The 24040-nt window shown below is 38.4% G+C and overlaps 1 protein-coding gene across 1 annotated transcript in view; it reads left to right on the forward strand.

The window, feature by feature from the left end:
- Positions 1-24040, forward strand: part of LOC135969415 (uncharacterized) — a 494620-nt gene that overhangs the window by 470246 nt on the left and 334 nt on the right. The window contains exon 6 of the mRNA XM_074033712.1: positions 4275-4379. Coding sequence (XP_073889813.1) covers positions 4275-4379 — 105 coding nt within the window. The remainder of the gene's footprint in view (positions 1-4274; positions 4380-24040) is intronic.

The following is a 24040-nucleotide window of genomic DNA, read 5'->3' on the forward strand; positions in this document are numbered from 1 at the left end:
CCTTTAAATAACCTCTAAACTAGGCAAAATTATTTTTCCTTTAAGCCAAAACCATACATCTGTGTTCCTTTATAACCTTCTTTACCAAAGCACATCTTACTTTATACATTCTGTATATAGAATTATATCTAGTAGTTTTAATTACATGTATTAACTATTATTTTAACCCTAATTTCCAATGAATAACCTAGGACTCTTTAATATAACATAATATGACTTTAAGATTTTAAGTTACTGAAAAACATTTGGAAACTAGTTTCATTTACCAAAGAGTACCAAAGTCGCAGGAGCTAAAAGGCATTTCTGTTTTCTCTGAGTTCTTTCATATATTTTCATAGTGAAATATCACATGCGTATGACACATCTTATTTTCAGTTTAGTTTCTTTTCTCTCTCTCTTTTTTTTCTTTCTTTTTTTTTTTTTTTTTTTAAGAGACAAGGTCTTCTCTGTCACCCAGGCTGGAGTGCAGTGATGTGATCATAGCTCACTATAGCCTTGAACTCCTTGGTTAAGTGATTCTCCCGCCTCAGCCTCCTGAATAGCTGGGACTACAGGCATGCACCACTGAACCAAGCTAATTTTTAAATTTTGTGTAGAGATGTGATCCCACTTTGTTCCTCAGGGTGGTCTTGAAATCTTGACTTCTAGCAGTCCTCCTGCCTTGGCCTCCCAAATTGCTGGGATTACAGGCGTGAGCCACTGCACCTGGCCAGTTTGTTTCTTAATTCAATCACTGACTTCAGAATGGAGCCCTTTAAGGAAAAGGGCTAACAAAGTATGCAGTTTTTAGGGCCTAATATTTATTGGAAGGCGAACACTCACATCCCCGCCAAAGCCAAAGAAATCAGATAACACGATACAAAAGAGAGAAGAGTTTTAGACCTGGAAAGAATCTGTCTGCTCTGCAACTCTTGGGGTTCTATTAAGAAAAACAGATTCCTCCCAAAAAGGAGTCTGTGGGGCCTTTTCTGTTTTCTCCCAAGGGAGTCCAGGCTGTCAGAAATTCCTTTTTATTAGGTCTTTTATGTGGCATTGAGGGTAGCAGGAAGAAAGAGGGACAGGCAGAAGCAAATGGAGAAACAGAATTCAGTTGACAGAGTTTAACAGAGAAAAAACAGGGGCCTTATAACAACACATGTGTATACGTATGTACCCCAAATACCCGTTTTCACTAAGTTGACTTTTGACTCCAGAGCTCTTTAAAAAAAATCTTTTTCCTAATTGTAATTCCTACTCAAGCCATTTTACTTTTGCTTCTGATGCTAGCGGGGGCCTCATCGTCACAAGAGCACCCCACAGAAACAGCCATCCACTGCAGCAGCTGCTCATCGCCCTTCCGTAGTGCATGAGATGGACAGCTTTCCGCTGACAATCTCTCTAAATGTGACGAGATTTTTGACGTGTCCTGTACTCATGCATAAGTGTCTGAAAGATGAGCCACACCATTCCAGGAAGTGACAGCCACCTAGGACTTCCCCCATGGATCCTTCATTCCCTTTGCTCATTTCTTAGTCTTTCAGCTCCCGATCTGGCTCGCCACATGTTTCGTGGTGGCCAGGTCTATGCAAACCTACCCCCAACTCCATGGCAGCTGACAGGCTAAAGAAAGAGGATGACAAATCCAGTTTCTTAGAAAGAAACATTTAGTAGAGACTCAAGAACAGAAGCCGTGTCTGTGTCCCGGATGGTGGCTAGACAAGATGGCGGATCCCCACTGCAAAAGTTTCTGTAACTTTCAAAAGGTCAAGGCCTAGAGGCTTCTGACAAAATCAGCACTAGCAAAAGCAGCAGGAACAGCTTTAGTGAAATCACTAAGACAGAATTCACACAAGGAACTCAGTGTCTGTACAAGTGAGTAATCTCTAAAATAGCAATTCACAAGGTTAGGGTTGAGGCGGGGTGGTCAGAGGTTCCTTTTGAGATTCTGAACACTTTATGGATACTCCATCCAGAAAAAGGCATAATCACATTTTGCATATGATTTCAGGGGCTTGTTAGACTCCTCTGGAAGTCCATCCATGGTATGAAACTTGGCTAACCTTTGATTTATCAGTTACTCAGCCCTCCATTTACTCAGCTCCTCTCACACTTAGATGATTATATATTATACATTATATTGTATTCCTTGATTTCAATAGAATGTTATCTAGCAGACATACTAATATTTTGGTTATTTACTATATATGAAAGACACAACTTCTTTCTTTTGTTTTTTTTTTTTGAGGCAGAGTTTTGCTCTCATTGCCCAGGCTGGAGTGCAGTGGCACCATCTCAGCTAACTGCAACCTCCATCTCCTGGGTTCAAGCGATTCTCCTGCCTCAGCCTCCCAAGTAGCTGGGATTTCAGACTCCCACCACCATGCCTGACTAATTTTAAAAATATTTTTAGTAGAGATGGGGTTTCATCATGTTGGCCAGGCTAGTCTCGAACTCCTGACCTCTGGTGATCCACCCGCTTTGGCCTCCCAAAGTGCTGGGATTATAGGTGTGAGCCACTGTGCTCAGCTGACACAACTTCTTTCTAAATAATCTTTATGCAATTTATAAGTTATAATCCTTATTATCCTAACGTAGAAGTATGACCCAATCTTTGAGTTTCGTTTCTTTGTTTACTCATCAAACAGTCTTTCATTTTTAATTGTAAGAAATTAGTTCTGTAACATAAGTGAGCCTGAAAGAAAAAGAACAGGCTCTGATAATGGAGTAGTTTTTATCAGACTAATCTTCCCAGCAGTCCCACACTGTTCCACTCACACACAGTCACTCTCAGTGCCTTCCCAGGGGCAGCCCATAGCAGAATAGGATGCACACTGCTCTGGGATGGAAGGAAAGGCAAGACTTCAAGGACTGGGCCGCCTAGCCAAACCTCTTTGATGTGTTGCATTAAATTTTTGAAGTTTTTATGGATTTTGGAGGCAAGGAGAGATACAATAAAAAGCTCAATTAACTAAATGACTTATCTTTTATCAAAACTTCATCTCACCCTGAATGGGCTTTCAATCATCTCCCTAGTCTCACAAGCGAGCACGGAGGGATCTTTGCCTTGGAATTAGTCAGTTCTCTATGAATAGGCATTTAGGAACGTTTCTCTCTGTAGGTAGAATGTCACATCAGCTACCCAGGCATTTACTTGGTTTCTGTCCTGATAGAGCCCAAGTGCTTATGTGAGAACCTAATTCTCTCACCTTGTCCTCCTGTTCTTATGAGTTTTAAAAATTCTTTTCCTTGACTCCACAAAATGATTGTGTCATTTTGGCTCCTGCCAGGTTAGCAGCTTCCTTGCTTTTGATTCCAACTTCATTGTGTCCCCTAATCCGTAAATGCCTACTTGATTTCAGCCCATTTCCTTGCTGATCTCCAGTGGCACTGGCGTGTGTACAGACACACTGAGTTCCATTTACACGTGCCCGGGGTGTGCACTCAGCCTCACAATCATCCACACTCGTGTCCCCACTTTCCGACAATCACTTGTACTCAGTGTCCTCCATTTACTCAGCCCCAGTCACTCTCGCCCAACCATATACACCTGTTCCATTCACTCACACTCCTGGTCGTTCCCTTCACATTCACATTCCTTCACACTCTTGACTAGCCACCCCACTGCCCTCCATTTAGGCCTACCCGGTCTCACCTAGCCCAACCCATATGTACACCAGAGTCAGCTCACTCACAGTTGCACAGTCAGTCCCTCAAATGCAGTCACTCCCTCAGGAACTCCTTCCCTCTCACTCAAGCGCAATGTCTCATTCATCTTCAGTGCCCTTCACACACTTCATATACACACTGGGTATGTGTCACACCCAGTCACACAAACTTCAGGCACAGCCAGTCCTACCCACACTTATTAACACTTATTTCACTCATGCCCAGCCCCACCCACTCACACCTGGTCACACTCACACATGGTCCCACACAGTTCCAGTACACCTAGCCTCACACAGTCCTACTCATAGTTAGTCACACTCAGTCATGCTCACACATGGTCCCACACAGTTCCAATACACCTAGCCTCACACAGTCATGCATACCTAGTCACACTCAGTCACACTTATACATGGTCCCACCCACTCACACTCACACCTAGTCACACTCATATAAGGTCCCACACTGTTCCAATACACCTAGTTTCACACAGTCATACTGACACCTACTCACACTCAGTCACACTCACACATGGTCCCAAACAATCACGCTCACACTAGTCATACTCTATTCTACTATCTCTCAGATAATTCCACTCTATTCCATTCTTTCTGTGTCATTTGTCCCCTCAGAAGGACGCAGCATTCAAGGTTCTGTCTTGGAAGCAGAGACTGGGCCCTCACCAGATGCTGAACTTGCTGAGCACCTTGATCTTCCACTTCACCTTCATCAGAACTGTAAGAATTAACTTTCTATTATTTATAAATTACTCAGTCTAAGATATTTTGTTATAGCAGCAGGATCAGATTGAGGGAAGGAATTTATACAAATTTAGACTATGCATGAATCCACAAGAATCCAAGTGGCACAAGAATCTAGCACCAAAAGGGCAGCTCAGGGAAAGCTGATTCAATTTAAAGTTCAAAAGAAGAGGCAAAACTAATTCTAGAAACTTGTTCCCTTGAGACGCTCGGAGACGTGCCCTGGTTTAGAAAGAAAATACAGAATGGAAGCTTTGCTCTAAAAGACAGGTTCTTGCATTAGGAAAAGGGTTACTTCAGACTCATTGGCTCCAAATAAATTAGTCAGGAGAAAACTAATGAATGTCACCATGGAATTATCAATAGGACTTAGCCTTCTCAAAATAGTTGTGAATGGGATAAAAGAGCAACAATGAGTTAACCAGAGAGACTAGAAGGTGTTAGAGAGAGAGAAAAAAGAAAATGTCATATAGAAACAAATGTTGGTACAAGCATACAAGTAAAATTTTCAAATGTGTCATTAATAATTTCATTGTGTAATTAATTTGTAAGCTGCTAAGAATTCCTCATTTACTGAGGAAATGTCTGATTGCCACAAAAGAAAACTTGTCTGGCTTTGGGAAGCAACAGGCTTAGAAAAAAAATTAAAGGCATCTTTACTAGAAGTTCAAGGTGAAAACATTGCATTTTTTCTAGTACTTCACTACGTAATCTAAAGATGTCTGGAAAGGAGCCAATCAATTAAAAATATAGCTAGAGGAAGCCATTCAGGGAGAAGACTTGTGGCAGTAGCAGTCTGTGCAAATATTTCTCTTTCTGTTTTTCCAAGCAAAAATTAAACCTTGATTATCCCTTTATAAAAACAGGTACTCATTTGCCAGTGAAATGTGTGAACTGCTTCTCTTTAGCAGCATAGTACCCAATTATTCTCATAGAAAATAATTTTGTTTACATAATTTAGAAAGTATACTGTCTTCTTGGTGTGATTGTTCTTTTTGTGTGTACAGATAACCCAATTTAAAGTAATATTTAAAACTCTATCTTGGATTTCTTGAGGGATTCTGGTTTGATTAGGCCATGTGAGTAGATAAATTAAAAAATGATGCAAATGTGCTGACACAAGAAACAATATTCAAAGGTAGACACCACCCAGGTGACGTTTCTTATTGCTACGCATATGTATGTACATGTGTATGTTTGTGTGTATTTACATACCTTTGGGAAGACACAGGTGTAGCCAGAATGCTCTCACATGGTCGTCATTATCAAAATTCTCACAATATATCCATCTCTTCACTTTTTGAGCTCATGGTAGGATTGAATTCCATGATTTCATGGTTCTATTGTATCTGTGTGGGAACCATGTGACTAGTTTTAAGTAAATATTCATGAGCAAAGGTGACTTTGGTTAGTCTCTGGTTAATTGCAAGTCTCTCTGGAGCACCCTTTAACTCTGTGATGTTTGAATGGTGACTGCTTTATGAGCCCGAGTCTCTAAATAACTAAAAGGAACAGAACCCCCTGTTAACCTGTTATGGACATGAATAAGAGAGAAATCTTTCTTGTTTAAGTCATCAAAACTATGGAATTGTTTGTTATTGCAACATACCCTAGCCCTATTCGGACTTCTATAATCTGATAGTAAGGGCAGATTTGGAGACAATTTACCAAAACATAATTATAATTCTGGTGACTCAGTTTGGGAAAAGAAATCCCATTTGACGTCAGAGATTCCATCTCCAGAAATCAAGGGCAGTTGCTTCAATTTTTACAGATTCCTATTTGTTTTTGGACTAGACTCCAAAGAATTTGTTGTACTGTACAATTTTTAAGAAACTTAAGCTGAATAAATCACCTGAAAAATTCATTTCTGCTCATGGACTATATTGAATGGTAGCAACCAGTTCTTACCTCCTTGGTTATACCACAGGCAATGCTAGTTTTTCTTAGCAAAGTTGAACTAACTATAACTTTGATTTATAATATATGTTAATGTGATGCAAAAATGATAATTCTTTTGTTTGGGTCTTTCACTGAACACATTTTATTGATTGCAGAGTTGTACAGCCAAAGGTATTGTAGAGAGGGTTGGGGGATGCCTAAAAATGCTGAGTTTGTTGGCAGCATCGAGATGACTCCTAATTTCTAACAGTTTCATTTTTCTGAGGCAGGAGCCAAATGTTATATTGTTTTAGCCAAGCTTCTTGAAAGATTAGCCTATAATTTCTTTCCTTGTTTTCTGACATTCTTTCTTACGATCATTAAGTTTTAGTCACCACCTTGACACCAAACTTGCACGGGAAAAGGTCTCTAATTTACTCCAGAGCAACAATATCTTTGGGTACATTTTGGACTTACTATTTTGATCTCCTGGAAGCTTTAGAAACTGACACATAATTGTTAATGTCAACTTTATTGGATCCCAGGTTCCCCGTATATTTGGATAAACATTATTTCTGGTGTGAAACAACAGAGTGAGGTTGTTTCTGGATGAGATTAGTGTTTGAATTGGGAGACTGAGTAAAGCACACTGTCCTTCCCAGTGTGGCTGTGCATCTTACTATCTGTTGAGGGCCTGGACTGAACAAAAAGGTAGAGAAAGGGAGAATTCACTCTGCCTGCTTGAGCTGGGACATTAATCTCGTCCTGCTTTCAGACTGGGGTTTACACCATCTGGACTCCTGGTTCTTAGGCCTTTAAATGTGGACTGGAACTATGCACTGGGGTTTCCTAGGCTTCTAGCTTGCAGATGGAAGATTATGGGACTTCTCAGCCTCCATAATTATGTGAGCCAATTCCTGTAATAAATCTCTTTATATAGATAGATATAGATATCTATCTGTATATACAGTTGTGTATCTGTATATATGTCTGTCATCTAACTGTCTAATCATCTATCTCCTATTTGTTCTGTTTCTTTAGCGAGCCCTGACTGATACACTAACCAATCATTTCCTTCTTGAAACTCTTTCCTACTATTGTTCCTTGACAGCAGTCTAGCTTGGAGGTTCTGTTTCTTCACTGGAATCTTCTACTCCATATCCTTGGGCTCCTTTTCCTCTCCTTACCATGTAAATATTGGTTAGTATTATTTTATTTTCATTCCACTACCTGAATGCTGATGATTTACAAATCTTTGTCTCCATCATAAAGCTGAGTCATGGGTACAAGAAGTACATTAAAAATATACACCTCCTGCTACTTCGATTAGGATGTTCTATGGGGCTTCTATATTCAACCCATCTGACAGAATTCATGATCTTCCCCTTTCTAAGCATCTCCACTCAAAGTCTGTTCTTTTATATTTCCATTCTTGAGAAATGAAACCTCCATCTGCTGAGCTATTAAACCAGAAACATGAGAATAATTATAGAACCTTCATATATAAGTGTTTAAATACTATTGTTTCAACTGCCTAAATATCTGTTGAATTTATCTCTCCCCCAATATCCTCATTAAAGCTACCATATTTCTCTGTCTTCTTGTCCATGAATTAGTATAGATGCTCCCTGACCAGTTCACTTTCCTCCTGTCTTAGCTTCCCAATTTACCTTCCACAGGGCAGTCAGAATGATCTTTCCAAGACAAATCAGAATGTTTCCCTTCCTTGAGGAAAAACCCATCAATGTTTCTGCATTGATTTAGGATTATACTCCAAACTGTTTTATATGGTGCACAATGCTCCTGAGGGCCTAGAACTTTCCTGGTTTTAGCCCTGAAATTCTCGCCATCACAGACAAAGCCTCATTCCCTGGGCACACTGCAATGGTTTATCATCCCGGCTCAATATATCTTTTTTGTTCTGGTCTTCTTGACTTGTCTTCAAGGTTCTGCTTAAGTTGAGTTTTTCTAAAATCTTATCCCAACCAGTTTTTTCTCTAGCCTGAAATGTGTATACAGTGCTTGTATGTCCTCTAAGAGAAGGGATTATCATATTCTGCTTTAATCTGGTCTTGCTACACTTTGTGCTTTTTAAAGAGATATGCTCTATTGTTTTCATCTCTACATTTCAAACACATCTAGCACAGTGATTAGCACATTGTCAGCCATTGATAAATATTTGTTGTATGATATTAGAAAAACTCAGGGCATCCATCTTAATGCTGTGTTCATTAAATAACATCACTCTTTGCTGATTAACTTAGTATTTTCACATTTTTATTGTTTCACTTTGAAGTACAATCTTTATTTTTCCTCTTCTGTTTTACTACCATTATTTATTCAAAAATAGTGACTATTTTTCTTGTTCTCTTAGTAGATCCCCCGTAATATGTTTAAACTCATTTGAATATCTTCCTGCTTCTTCCATCCTAAAAGATTTAGACATGTTTGGAATAATTAAGAATATTTCCAAAAAGGATTTCTTACAACACTTAGTGAGGATCAAAAATGTGCCAGGTTCTGTAAAACTATGTGTAAACTGAGGAATTTTGACTTCTGTCCTACAAAAGTTTACAATCCAGGCAGTAAAGCTGAACAGTCTAGCCTGAAAATCTATTTTAAAGCTTTTTCCCCCTAGTCTCAAGATATAACCTTGAAGCTTACTGCAAAACCCTTTTTTTCTTCTCCTTAGTCTTAAAATATGACCTTGGAATGTACTTTCTTTGAAACACTATGTCCCTCCCTTTCCTGCCATACACTCCCTCACCTCTGTGCACATTTAACTAACTGTATGGTTGTATCTAATTATGTGCTTACTTAGAAGTTCCAGGGGGCTAATCTTAAAACAGACAAAGCATAGAGACCCAGCTGCCAAATTCCAGAGATTACCTCAAGGCAGTTAGTCAACAACCCGGCCAGTGCTGAGATGACACCAGCCTGTGCTCCAGATGGCCCAAGGCTTCAGATAGCACAAAACATGCAGACCTGGGCCTCAGCGTCCCTCCCTCATGCCTCCCATTCCAAGTTCCCTTTTGTAAGCCCCTCTTCCCAGCCTGAAGTTTGAAATGGTTCCTAGAGGCGTAAGCCAGCTGCATCCCCACTGCTAGCTTTGGAAAATAAAGTCACTTTCCTTTTCACTGCACTTCGTTCTTGTTATTGCTTTTGCAAGTGGTGAGTAACTGAGCCTGAGCTTGGTTACAAGGCAAGCATATGCTCTTAAGAATTTCATTTTAAAAAGCCCCAAATTATGAATATATAATCTAATGACCTGGGAATCTCTTCCTGTAATATACAAAATGTCTTTTAGGGATAAATAGAGGGGTGGTATTTAGTTTCTTAGGTGCAAAACCCAACCAAAAAAGGCATATTTGAAACAAAACTGAGTATTTCCCTTTTCCTTTTATTGATTTATTTTAAATTTTAGCTGTCCTGTTTTTAATGTTTAAGAGCTTCTTGTCTCTCATTACTCCTTTTAAATAGTATTCTGTTCTTTGTTACTGACATAAACTCATTTCTCAGAGAATAGTAATGGCAGATTTTAAAAAATGCTTCTTATACCCTGCATTGCCTCATCTTCCTTTGTATTCCTATTTTTTCTTTTTTCCCCTATTTCTAAATGTTTTTCTGCTGGAGATTTCTCTAAAATACTTGTGGCAGTCATGTTTTAAGATTGAGGCAATAGAAAGTTGATTGAACGCTGCAGGCCAAGGGAACTTATTTGCTGATAATTTAGAGGGTAGTCCAGGGCAACTAAGCTCTTTCATTAGGACTCTTCAGATTTAGGGTGTCTTTTCCTTGGGACTATTTGTTCTAGGGAGGCATCCTCTCATATACTATCTTGGAGTAGGGCTTTAAGCCCAGCTCTAGCATTCTATAAGAAGGGAGGAGGAAGGAGGCTGAGGCTGGATCTACTATTCACTGTGAAACTTTGTTTATTCAGTCCTGTTGTCAGCTCCATGTTCCCACCTTCCTGCCTTCTACTTAGGTACCCTAAATCTGAAGCCTTCAGATTCTGTCTTTTAAGGAAGCAGTAGTGGTGGGGGTGAGATGTAAGAGGGATAACCACCAAACTGCCAAGGATAGTTGAGAGTGGCATATATATATAGAGAGAGAGAGAGGTTTTTTTTTTCTTTCTTTCTTTCTTTTTGACAGTCTCGCTCTGTCACCCAGGCTGGAAAGCAGTAGCATGATCTTGGCTCACTGCAACCTCTGCCCCCCAGGCTCAAGCAATTCTCGTGCCTCAGCTTCCCAAGAAGCTGGGATTACGGGTGGACCCCACCACCTTTGACTAATTTTTGTATTTTTTGTAGAGATGGGATTTTGCCATGTTGGCCAGTCTTGTCTCAAACTCCTGGCCTCAAGTGATCTGCCAGCCTTAGCCTCCCAAAGTGCTGGCATCAGGTGTGGGCCATGGTGCCCAGCCTGATCTAATATTTTCACAAAGAATTTTAATTAATGCCTCTGCTTTTAATCATATACATATTACTCCTATTTGAGCTATTTTGATAGTTCAAAAGCAGAATCTTTCAAGGCATCCTCTTTGTAGAACACTGTTCATACTTCTTTCCTATATTAAGTCTGTTACTAATCCTATATCTGTTTTCTATCTTTTAAAAAAGTATTGAAGTCTTTCAATTTCGGTAGTCATATTATTTTCTTCCCCTTGGAACTTGTACCTTTTATATTTTAATTCTCATATTGTTATTTGGGGAAATATCATTATTTCAGGACAGAGAAGAAATAGATGTACATATTCAATCTACTGTTGTTTGAAATAAATTTATGATGCTTTTGTTTGCTAATTTTCCTTTGCCACATTCACTGGTTATGTGAAGAACATACTCTACTACTTATTCCTTCTAAAGCGATTACACTTTAAATTTGTCCTTTCTAGTCACTGTAAGTGCAATGAGTGTGTTGTAGAACATGGCCTATAGATGAACGTGAAACTAACCTTCTTTAGACATTCTAGAAAAAATCAACTTGCAAATATATCTAATCACTAAAAGCATATTCTGTGCAGATAGTCTTTATTTACTAGTTGTCAATTTACTTGCTTATTTACTAGTTATCAAAGGGTTATTTTCATGCAAAATAAAGATATACCAGTAAAAGCCTTAAAACTTTGGAGGGCTGATTTTCCACTTCATGATCTTTTTTTAAAAATGTCAGACATGACTAAGGAGTGAGGTCTTTTTCCTTCCTTTCTATATAGATATCAAACCCCTTTCAATCTCCAGGTTTTGTTGATTTTGTTCTCTGTCTTTTTTTTTTTTTTTTTCTTTCTATTTCCTGCACTCTGGTCAAATCACCCTCACCACTCACTGGCTGTAATGAAAATGGCAAATACCTTCCCTGCAGCCTGTCTGCCCCTAGCTCAGCCTGTTCTTCACACTGCCACCATAATGATGTTTTAAAGACAAGGATAATCATAATCCTAGAGCAGAGATTGTTCACCTGAAATCATCCATGGTTGATCAACTTTATAAGTCTTTGAATCCCTTAGATTATAGACAAAAAGTAGTGTTTATGATTATTTTATTTAGGGGCGAAGCCTAGGTATTTCGTCATATCCTTGAAAGAGTCTGACACTTCCGACTTTTAAAAATCACTCCATGGAGAATCAAGTTGATGAATAATGATGAGACTAGCCAGTGATCTCAACACAAATGACTACCAAAATCTCTATTATTTTTCTGGAAACAAGATTACCAGAAATCTAAATGGCATCTATGATTGATTGGTATTCTCTTCTCCCCACATAAGAATGGCAGAAAAATGACTGTTAGCCAAGTGTCTTTCAAAACAAACTACAAATATATTCTTTAGAAAACAGGTATAAATATGTTTTGCATATCACAAAAGACACCTAAATTAAGGAAAGCTGTGAAAGAGCAGATAGCCATTTTTCAATTACATATGACCAATGTGGCATTTTTTGATATCTTAGTCAGTTATTCAAAGGTCTGGAAATGCCATACGTGCCTATGTAATTTGGAGTCACTGCTTTTGATACAGGCAGTGAGTCTAGAAATTTCTACCTTACTCAGAACAATCATGCTATGACTTTTTCCTACTTGTGCAATTACCAAGATTTCACACCATTTAACATTTTATGTTTATGCACATGAATATTTACAGGGAAATAGACTTGGGCATTAAAAAAAAAAAGTCATTCAGCTTCCTTGACTTCATCAGGTTGTTTGTGGAGAGGCTATTTCACAAACACACAAGCTACAAATCAAAGGTATATGACACCTTTTTATATTATCAGGCAACATGGTGATGAAAAAAATGAAATGGAGTTTGTGAATTTTATTACTCAGGGTGACAATTTAATATGTGGGTGATGGTGTGCAGCTCCCAAATGAGATTTGTTGCATCCTCGGAACTGCATAAAATGTCTAAAGAGAGGGGCAAGCTTCCATGCCATATATAGACAGACTCATTGGATCTCCGGAGGAAGTTAGATTGGAAACTCGTAAGTCCACAGTCATTCACAGATGATAAAGTGTGTGAAGTGGAGAGCAGGGAGAGGCTGTGCTTGCATGAATAATTTTAATGACTTAATGTTTCTTCTTATTAATTTTAACATAGAGAGGGCAGTGGGATAAGGAAGTCATCAGTCTTGCATATGTCATTTTCTTCTACAGATGGTACAATGGTTGATTTGGTACAAGCATCATACCAAATATGTATGCAGGAAGCCAAAAAATAGAATCAAATCAAACATGATTTTACAGTTGTTATTATTCCTAAGAATATCTGTGCTCCCATAGGCATACGTCTTAGATAGGAGAATGCTATTGGAATTTCTGGTCTCTGCATTGAGGGGCTGTTGGTCTTTTGGAAAGATGTGCTTATTGAATGGGACAAGCCAGATCCAAGAGGCATCGCTAGGGCTACTCCCAGACCTACTTGTGATTCAAGGCTGTGCTTCTCCTCTGCACATGAGACAGGTGAGTTACGTTACTTCCTAGGTCAGAAGGAGGGGAAGAGGTAAGTTACCTGAAATCATCTGATGCATTATTATCCCCTTCAGTATGGACATAATGTCAGAAGAGGATCACTGAATCAGATAGGATAAAGCATTCTTTCGACCTCCCTGCTGGGGGCTTGTCTGTGCTGGACTAGACTGTGCAGGTGAAAACCAGATGAACTCAAACCACTTGTCTGATTAAATGGGCCAACTGTTTCAGTCATCGCCCAAATAAATGGTGTTTCTGTGCCAACTTTCATGTGTATACTTTGGAGGAAATTGTTACTTCCTATTCTTATCTCATCTTTTTCATAGGAATCTTAGAAGTATTGGAAAGCTGTTTTGAAATCCATTTTAAAACCTAAGATTGAGACTCACAATTTTTTTTCCTTTATATAGGTATTCTCAGTTTAAATTGCTTTACATTTTTACTTTTTCATTTCACAGATAGAAAGTAATTTATTTTGTTCCTCTTTGAGGGTGCTAAGATAGGATCACTGATTAGAAACTGATAACCACCCACTTGAGCCAGAATTTCTATCTTCTTATGAAACAGCGCTAAAACATTTGATGTAAAATTCCTCAGTATTTTTCAGATCAAGACCCTCATTCATTTTAACAAAATTTACCTACCTGTGAAAGATCAGAACATGTGCTTTCAGGCTACTATTCCCTTATTAAATCAGTGAGCAAATGGCCTTAAAAGGGATTCAATTGAAATCAAAGAAACATTGTTTGAGTGCCTGTTGTATGTCAAGCCGCTTGAAAACACTGGGGAGAAAAAAGCAAATATTATAGCATATAGGAAAGTAAGTAAAGATATTTAACAAACAACACTAACACAATGTGATAAGTGCTGTGATAGGGAATTTGGCTGTGTGATTTCAGTGTCAGTGGATTTCTTATTCAGTTAGTCTCATCTGCCAAAGAAAATATTTTTGTAGCGAGGAAATGTCACCTCTGTTCACCATTGGAAATTACTATTTATCAAGTTGTCATTTACTTGGATATTGTTATCAGGTATTGTCTAACAGATAATATAGAGGGAAAATAGAACTATCCTCAATAGAGCCCCCTTTGACTTGTAAACTATGATACTCATAATGTTTAGTGCATGGTGTATATTTAGCCTCCTGCCCATCTGGTCTTTTGTGGAGGGACTGAACAATTGATTTCCATAAGATCCAGTATTAATGAGAGCCCTCATTGTGGTTATTTTTATTACTCTCTTTCTTGAGGCATTGTTTTCCGAATGAGAATATTTACTGGGTACAAATGTAATTGCTTCAGAGATTTCCAGAAAAGGTGCTAAATTCATCCTTATCCCAAAGCTGAATTTTAATTGATCTTTTTTCCTCACCGACTTCTTCAGTTTTGTTTTTCACCACTTACAAATAAGAATCAGTTGCATGTTCCAATCCTGGAGGTCTCTGAGTTTCCAAACTCTGAAGAAAGGGGCAAGAAAGGAAGAGTTAGGGATGCCCTGTATCTGTTCCTATGTGCCTTCCATCTGTCTTATACCTGCTGCGTGAGGAGCTGACGCCAACACCCAAAGCCCTGGACAAAGACTTCCTCCATAGTCACTTTCCTCTGACCCACGGGAACCTCCTTGGTTCCTCTCCCTCTTGCCTTCACAGCTGGACTTCCGCTTGTCATCTTGCCCTGTTGGGATCTGGCACCCGCAGAGCTGCTCTGGAAACCCCATAGGGCCTATCTCTGGCACTTGCACTACTCCACTCGCTCTCAGCAATGTGGGCGTGAGGTGTCCCATCCCCTCGCCTAACCCTTTCATAACATGGCTGGAAAGTCTTGTATGTACTGTCCCCAAAACAGATCAGACAATGTTGACCCAACAGAAGGAGCATGGTCACCTCAGTCCCGGTGGGGTGGGGGGTTGGGCAGGGGGAAGTACACAGTAAAGGAGGCCTTGGATTTGGAGACAAAACTCATTTTGAGAACCTGGAAGCTCTCTGGAACTGGACACAAACTCTTGTCTCTGTAGTTTGCTTACCCAGGGGACTTGGCTAAGAGCTAGTAAATAACTTGTATAAGTATTATATGACCTTAATACGTAATATTGTTTAGCCTGAGTTTTTGATACAGTTTTCAACTGCATGCTGTTCTAACTCTGTCTGAGTTTCACAGAATTATTTCTCCAGAGTAAATTGACTTATTCTTCTGAGCAGAGCCCAGGTAGCCTAGTTATCTTAACTGTGAGGAACTGATAGAGCTCTCATTCTCCTTGGGGGATGTTTAAAAATACATAAAGCAAAATTATATCACCTTAAGAACGTTATGAGTTTCAAAGCATGCAGTCAGCCCTGCCAAATTTTCCTCTGCCTTTGAGAATTGGAATAATTATTATAAGTGCAGACAACACTAGGTTTCTCTTGCAGGCAGATTTTTGTGATTGCACCCTGGACTTCCGTTCAGAATTCTTTTCAGTTTCTTAGGAAAGCTAAATGAAGTTGCTGCAGTAAGGCCAGAGGAGGGCACCAAATAATCGTGATTGATAGAGTGGTTTGGCTGAGCATTTGCAGGAGGCTCAGGCATCAGGCCTGTTGAGCCTCTGTGTCTGTTTTGAGCATTTTGGGCATAAAACATATTGAAGTCTCTTTGTTTACCGAATCATCATCAAGCCAGGAGCTGACACCCGAGCTTCAGTGGCCCAAAACGTACTCAGCTAATGGGGAAGCAGCAGTTGGCAGGATCTGTGGTTGTAAACATTTTAGAAAAATTTCTTCACTCTTTTTAGCTCCTTCCTTATTTCACTTATCAGAGTTGAACTGTGGGAAGAACTGAGAAACAAACTCTGCCATGCTCTTGGAAGGCGAGAATACAGAGATGGGTCGTTCTTTCTGAGATAGAAGAATTATTGGCAGTTTTCTAGCATTAATTGTTCTTGATAAATTGCTGAAATATCTATTTGGTCTTCAGGAAACTGGGGAGCGTTCAATACCATTTAAAGTGTTTCTGCATTGTTGGCTATTTCAGAAAAGTTGGCCTCCTCTGCTGTATTTTCTAAAGCCAGATTTCTAAATTCAATACAACTTTCCACTACAAATGTTGCAATTTATCTTGTATGGAAAAGTAGTGTTTCATGTTTGTTGGTAGTTACTACTCCGTGTGATCTGTAGTTTGCTTAGATGTCCTTATTTATAGTGAATTAATTTAGAGCAGTGGGCAGGGGCCAGGGCCAAGGAGTTGGAATGTCCTCTATTCAATTGAGGAGGGTCTAGGTACGCTTACTTCATTCTTTGTTAATACATGATGGATTCTAAGTCTTCTTGCAAAATACGTGTGGATACAAAAGTTATTAATTATGAGCATGTCAAATTTGAGACTGATTTAAGTCCTGAACTATAATCTGTCACCTCAGTTTTCCTTTTAGACTTTTTGTATGGTTTAAGAATATTTCAAAAGTGTCCTTTGACCATCTCTTTTCGTGAAGTAAAATCTGTGATCATGGGGTTACATGACAAGTGAATTCATGCACACGGAACAATGCTGACTCAGGGAGACAGAGACTGTGAGGGTTCTTATAAATGCTGACCCCTTCCTATGCTGACATTTTCACTTAGTGTTTACGAACTTGAGCTCTGGAGCCAGATTACTTGGGTACTTGGGTAGGAATGTAGGCCCTACCACTTATTATCTATATGACTTTGGCAAGTTACTGAGCCTCTGTGTGCCTCAGTTTCCTCATCCATAAAGTGGAGTGATGGTAGTATCATAGAGTTAGCCTTAGAATTAGATGAGTTACACGTAAAGCAGTTAGAATAGAACCTGGTGTATACAACTTCATAAGTACATGCTAAATAAATGTTTTAGGCCAGGCAGGGTGGCTCATGCCTGGAATTCTAGCACTTTGGGAGGCCGAGGTGGGTGGATTGTCTGAGCTCAGGGGTTCAAGATCATCCTGGGCAAAATGGTGAAACCCAGTCTCTACTAAAATACAAAAAATTAGTTGGGTATGGTTGTGCACGCCTGTAATCCCAGCTGCTTGGGAAACTGAGGCATGAGAATCGCTTGAACTCAGGAGGTGGAGGTTGCAGTGAGCCAAGATTGCACCACTGCATTCCAGCCTGGGTGACAGAACTAGAGTCTGTCTCAAAAAAAAAAAAAAAAAAAGTTTTAAAGGTGATATAAAACCTATTATGTCAGTCCTATAGAAGTTTTCCAGAGAAATTTACCATCAGGTGATTTTTATATGTGCATATATTGACTTAGTTGTTTCCTGTGCCTAGCTTCCTGGCTGGTGTCTTAGGACCCTGCTGTTCTTTTATGCCTATAGAAACCTTTGGCCAGGCGCGGTGGCTCACATCTGTAATTCCAGCACTTTGGGGGGCCAAGGGGGGTGGATCACAAGGTCAGGAGATTGAGACCATCCTGCTGGCTAACACGGTGAAACCCCGTCTCTACTAAAAATACAAAAAAAAAAAAAAAAAGCCAAGTGTGGTGTCGGGTGCCTGTGGTCCCATCTACTCGGGGCGACTGAGGCAGGAGAATTGCGTGAACCCGGGAGGCGGAGCTTGAAGTGAGCCAAGATTGCGCCACTGCACTCTAGCCTGGGCAACAGAGCCAGACTCCGTCTTAAAAAAAAAAAAAAAAAGAAAAAAAAAAAGAAACCTTTAACAGAGAAGAAATAGAACAACCAAAATCTTGTACAAAGATCATATTACAACTGATTCTTCAACATAATTTATTTAACGAACATTCATAGAGCACTTACAATGTGCCACACACTGTTTTAAACGCTGTACAAATATTAACTCATTTAATCCTCATTATAACAGAATACTTGTTGAATTTCAATTAAGTGATATGGGAAAATCCTCTAGCCTGCTGTCTGACATGATAATCCTTTAATAAATATTTGTTGAAGGAATGAATACCTGTGAGTGACTCAATCAATCAGTCTGCCTTGTTTGGCTAACAAAAAAGCAAACAATACAGGAGGATGTTATATTAAGTGGCCTAACGTGTTCTCTGAAACTGGAAACAATTGAGACTCTTTATCCACAGCTGTATTCAGTTTGTACTGAAGGGACTCAAGTGGCCTAAATGTTCCTGTTCCTTTCTGAATATTAAGTCACTTGTTATTTTGATATTAAGCTTAGATGTTTAGATGTCATAGAATTGGTAAAGTCTTGGTGACTTGTAGGTGTTACACTCAACTTATATTGAATATCTTAGTGTACCATTCTAAATTTCTATTTTTATCTTTATTTTGGATTTTGAGCAGACAGTATTATGATTCTGTTTAAGACATGAAGACATGCCAGTTTTCCTTCACTCTTTGAATTGCTTTTTTTTGTTTTAATCTTGGAAAACATATTTGCATCATATTTCTTAATTTGTCACAGCCTGAGAAGTGACATTATTGAATGACAGTAGGAGCTTGAATATTGTGCTTTGAAATGCCATTGAGGATACCATTATTCATGTGACAGCCCTGAGAAGATTAGCAAATAACTACTTAACATTTTATAATGCCTTATCATCATAAAAATCTACATATTAAACGAGGAATAAATTACTTAAAAATATATCACTTCTATTCAAACACCATTTGGAAAAACTTGAGAGATAAATGCCAGTTTTTAATGAAGCTACAATAAATGTTTTTATTCACCATGTTATTCCTCCAACCAATTGTAGATTATTTTTATAATTATTAAATTAGCTGCATTTAGCCCTAAACCCTACTTGTTGAAACACAGTTAACATGATAGAAGAGAACCAATGTAATAATAATCTAAGACTTCAATAGTCTCTGTGCCTGTCTCTCTTTTCTATTCTTTTCTAGGTACCAACTGAAATGATCTCTTCCTAATCTATGACAAGTATCTGGGAAGGTGGAATTTGATTTAATTTTTTTTTTTCTTTTTGACACAGAGTCTCGTACTCTCACCCAGGCTGGAGTGCAGTGGCGCGATCTTGGCCCATGGCAACCTCCGCCTCCCAGGTTCAAGCGATTCTCCTGCCTCAGCCTCCCGAGTAGCTGGGACTACAGGTGTACCGCACCATGCTCGGCTAATTTTTTTTAATTTTTATTAGAGATGGGGTTTCACTGTGTTAGCCAGGATGGTCTCGATCTCCTGAACTCATAATCCGCCTGTCTCAGCTTCCCAAAGTGCTGGGATTACAGGCGTGAGCCACCGTGCCCGGCGGAATTTAATTTTTAAAAATGAAAGTGTTGAGATGTGGTACTGAAGGGCACGTGGAAAAGAATGGGCAACCTTCCACGAGGAGCTCAGGTCCCTTTGGTGGCTATGAAGAAGTGGAGAGGAAAAATCAAATCTGTAACCTCTTATCTCTGAAACTAAATATTGTTGATACTGTCAGAGTAGACATGGGATTTTGGGCAATTCCTGGTTTCAGGGAAGTCAACAAATCTTCTGAAGTTACAGTGTAGTTAAAAATGACAGTTGAGGAGTGGGATTGCTCTGTGCCTCATCCAGTGGTCGGAAGTGTAAGGTGGGTTGAAGTTTATAAATTGACAGTCAATAAAATCTGTCCCAACCCAGGGAAGTAACTGGCAGACTTGAAGCCTGAGAAGAAGCTATTTGAGGTCTACTCAAACCTGAGTAGCTTCTATTGCAACTTTGACACCCTTGTTTCGTATAGCTCTGGGATAGAGGCAGAGGGGTGGTCTCCTGACTGCGTGTTGGAGATTTTTTATGGGATGAGGGGCAGAGTGATGAAAAGATGACATTATTGGTAAGTCCAGATTTCAGTGGTGAGCTGATACTTCAAGTTTTGGTAGTACTGACAGTGGACAGCCCCTCAGTAGGATGAACAGGTTTCTGATAGGAACTGTGATATCTTCTAGCTTTAAGTAAAACATCTGAATTCTGTCTCCAGAGGTAAGAGGCACAGACTATTGGTCTTAGATACTAGGATTCCAGGATATTACAGGATGGTAGTATGGGGCAGGCTGTCTGGAAGAAAAGATACTGGACTTGTTTAGTTTGGTTATAAGCTTGTCCGTGTCAGTATTTAATAAACATTCAGGTGGCTCAACAAATTTTATGGGAAAAATTTGCATGACAGTAGGAGCTTGAATATTGTGCTTTGAAATACCATTGAGGATATCATTAGTCATATGACAGTCTGTAGAGTAGGAGCGTCAAGTTCAGATTACCCATCCGTATATCCACTCCCATACATATATATTCAAGCATGCTGTAAGTTCTCATTTACTCCCTTCTGCCCTTTTTCCTACCAGAATGAAGGAATCTCTTGACGAATCTGCCCCATCCTGGTCCTCACCCCCACACCCCTATCAAGTCAGATTGGTCCCCTCAGCCTTCCTGAACTTGCCTTGTTCATCATCATCCTAAAATATTTCTCATTATATTTCTCTTACCTGGTTGTTTTCAGCTTTTCCTTTTTGCCTCTGTGAATATTATCCATTCGTTAAAGTTGAATGACCCTTCTTTGGCTACTTTTCCAAGCTTGTGCCCTTTCTACAACTTCATCTGTCTCAATAGATTGAAAACTTCTTCAGAGTAAGGGCCACATTTTTGTTTTCTTCTTTGCTATATTCTGTGTACTGTACCACACTCTGGTGATGTGTGACTATAAGCCAGGTAATGGAAAATCCCAGTTTTTGCAAAAAGGAAAATTTTGCTTGATCTGCTTTGTATTCTCTAAATAAACTTAGCTGCTGCCTTCACAAATTACAGATTGCTTCTGATAAGTTCATTTTTAAAAATGGAATTAAAAGTCCCCTTTTGTTTTGTTTTACATTTATCCCCTTGAAATTCTCCTTGACTGTAATCATGGTCAAAGACTTGAAATAGTTGGAAGTTTCCTCAGGTGGACAAAGGTGCTGAGATTAGATGTTCTAAAACATAACTTCAGTCATTAAGGCCATAATCTGAATTAAGTTTCCTAGTAAATTACTGAAAAATGCTTATTTAAGTCTTCTGATCACTGTACCTTGTATGTATCAAGACATCGCTTTGTATCCCATGAATATGTACAATTATTATTTGTCAATTAAAACAAATAAAAAATTTAAAAACACATAAAAATAAAGTTATCTGAAAGCTTTTAATCTAAAACTGATCCAATTAGACAGATGGGTCATTGCAAGCTACAATGCTCAAATTTATGATATTAATAGTGAAATAATGTAGTGTTACAATATATTTAAGCTCCCTGGAACCTTAATGTCAAGCATATTGTTAGGCACACATAGTAGGTTCTCAATAAATATTTGGTGGAAAATTGATATATTTTAATCTATGCATATTTGAGTGAGCTATTTCTATTTTTGGTGTCCTGTCCTGATTTATAATGAAATCTCTCAATCTGGATTATTTTGGCACATTACCAAACATAATGTAATGAAATAGAAAATTCTGTTCATACTAATTTATGACCAAATCTAAAACCTCTTTGAAATTAGTAGAGGTGCCTTTGTCTTCACAGAGCTTGGAAGACAGTGAACCATTTTTCACAGAGACTATGTTTAGTTATTTTCTTATTATAACTGTATTTAGCACAGACTGGCAAACAACTACATCAGCATTATTATCTTTATCCTGTATTCACAAACATTTAAATTAAATTAGTATTCTTTCAGTTACATATGACATAACTTAAATTCTGGATAAATGGTTATTTTTATAGTTGCATTATGGACTTTGGCATTATTCAAAGAATACATAATTTAAATTCTGACAAGCTTTTAAAACATTTTCGTCTAAGCAATGCCTGCAAATTAGTCTTTTCCTTCCTTTTTTAGACTGGGGCTGTGGCTGAGATGTCACATGGGAGATAGGATCATAAATTTCTGTTGTATCTGGATGGAGATGAGCAGGAGGATCTATGGGTGAGAAGAATCACAGTACAGATGGATTCTAGAGCCTGCTTGCTGATACAGGCTTGCAACTGTGGACTTTATAAGCTTAGTTTTTAATCTGCTATCAGCTAGCATAATACCATAAATGCATAAAAACCTAAATATTTAGTCTTAAGAGAAATGCTGCCTTGACCTGACCCTTTATCCACATAAATTGACAAAATATCTCATTCTCTAGGATGCCAGACAAAAATACCAGTTGCAATGTTTTGTTGCATACAGCTTATTCTAATTTAAATTAGTGGCATATAAAGTCATCATCTTGCTTGAACAAACATCTTATTAAATTGAGTATGTCTTTTATCCCATGAAATAAAATTAATTTTGAGATAGTTATTTTTCAGTTGCAAATTTATTGAGTTAATAGAAAGCAAGTTATATAGTCTTCCAAATAATATGTTACATCCACTTGCATTTTGTTTTTCTTCAGCATTGTGTGGTTTTTAGAAAATCTTGCAAGTTAAATATACTAAAGTGGAAACTGAAAGAAAATAATTAGAGATAGAGCACTAAATTTGCAGATGAAGATTATATTTAAAATAAATGTTCACTGTAGCTTTATTTATATTAAAAAAACCAAACTACCCAAATCTTCAAATAATAAAGACACTGTTAAAAAACTGTTACCTTTCCATTTATGGATTATTAGGTAGACTTTAAAAATACTTTAAAAGATGTTTTAAAAGGTTATGCCAGTTTCCCTAATGTAAAAACAAAGTAAAACACCAAAACAAATCCCCAGAAAACCAACCTGTATATTCACTATACCAACCAATTGCATATACACTAGAATTTTTGTTTGTAAATAGGTGAATGTGCATAAGACAATGTGTTAAAAAGTACAGACACTTCATACCTCATACAGATTGAGTTTTTACTATGTATTCAGTTCTTACTATACTCTAGACTCTTGGCTAAGCACTTTAAGGGCCTTATCACATTTAATACTCACAGGAGCACAATGAGATTGTTCTGGGCAAGCTGGAAAATCACACTGTCAGAAACTGATTGGCTGGGTGAATACTTTCAGATCATTTTGAAGTTGAAAATCATAGGCAAACACTTTGAAGCCATGCCAGTTGTGTATTGGAAGGAATTAAACATGCAAATGTAGTGAGTGCAATAGATTTTAAGAGTGTGTTTCTTCGGAGGTGATGCAGTAATTGCTGTTGTTGGGACTGTCTCTTGAAGTGGAAACTAGATGAGTAGGTTTAGACATTAACATTCTTAACAGTGATTTGCTCCCTCTGTGGCCTTGGATAGAGCACCTGTCCCTTAACACGTTAGAGCTCCAATAAAATAAACTGCTTTGCCCCAGCTAAAAGGAACAGTCTCTTTGATGGAACTTGAGCTCCAGTCATGGTGATTTTCCACTAGGTACTTCAAAGAGGACATCCTCTTCTGAAGAACAGAAGAACCTGAAATGTTTGGAGCCTAAGGTTTCTAGGATCTTCTTTTGCCAGTCTTCCCCATTTATTGCCCTCCTCCCATCAACCACACTGACATTTGAGGGGATAAAGAGTGTTGCATAAGGGTTTACACTAGGGAGTCCATTTTCTCCTAAGAATTATTATATTACATAATATTGCCAAGACATACAAATGAACAATAACTGGTTTAAATACATAGAAGAATCAGGCTTGTTTTGCTTCTTTAAGAATCATACATAAAAATTCGTGGCAATTTCTTTTTGCATGTGAGGAAAATAAAACACAGAGAAGACTGTAGTTTCACTAAAGTCACACACCTACTGCATGAGAGACAGAGTCAGAATTTCAACGCAGCTCTGTCTGGCTTCAGAGACCTTGGTTATTTCAGTGGTGGGATCATAGATTATATTTCTTCCTTTAAAAAATATTTCCTCTGTATTTTTCTAAATCTTAGATGATGATATTGCTTTTA

This window comes from Macaca fascicularis, chromosome 2 (genome assembly GCF_037993035.2).
Source record: "Macaca fascicularis isolate 582-1 chromosome 2, T2T-MFA8v1.1".
Taxonomy (NCBI): domain Eukaryota; kingdom Metazoa; phylum Chordata; class Mammalia; order Primates; family Cercopithecidae; genus Macaca; species Macaca fascicularis.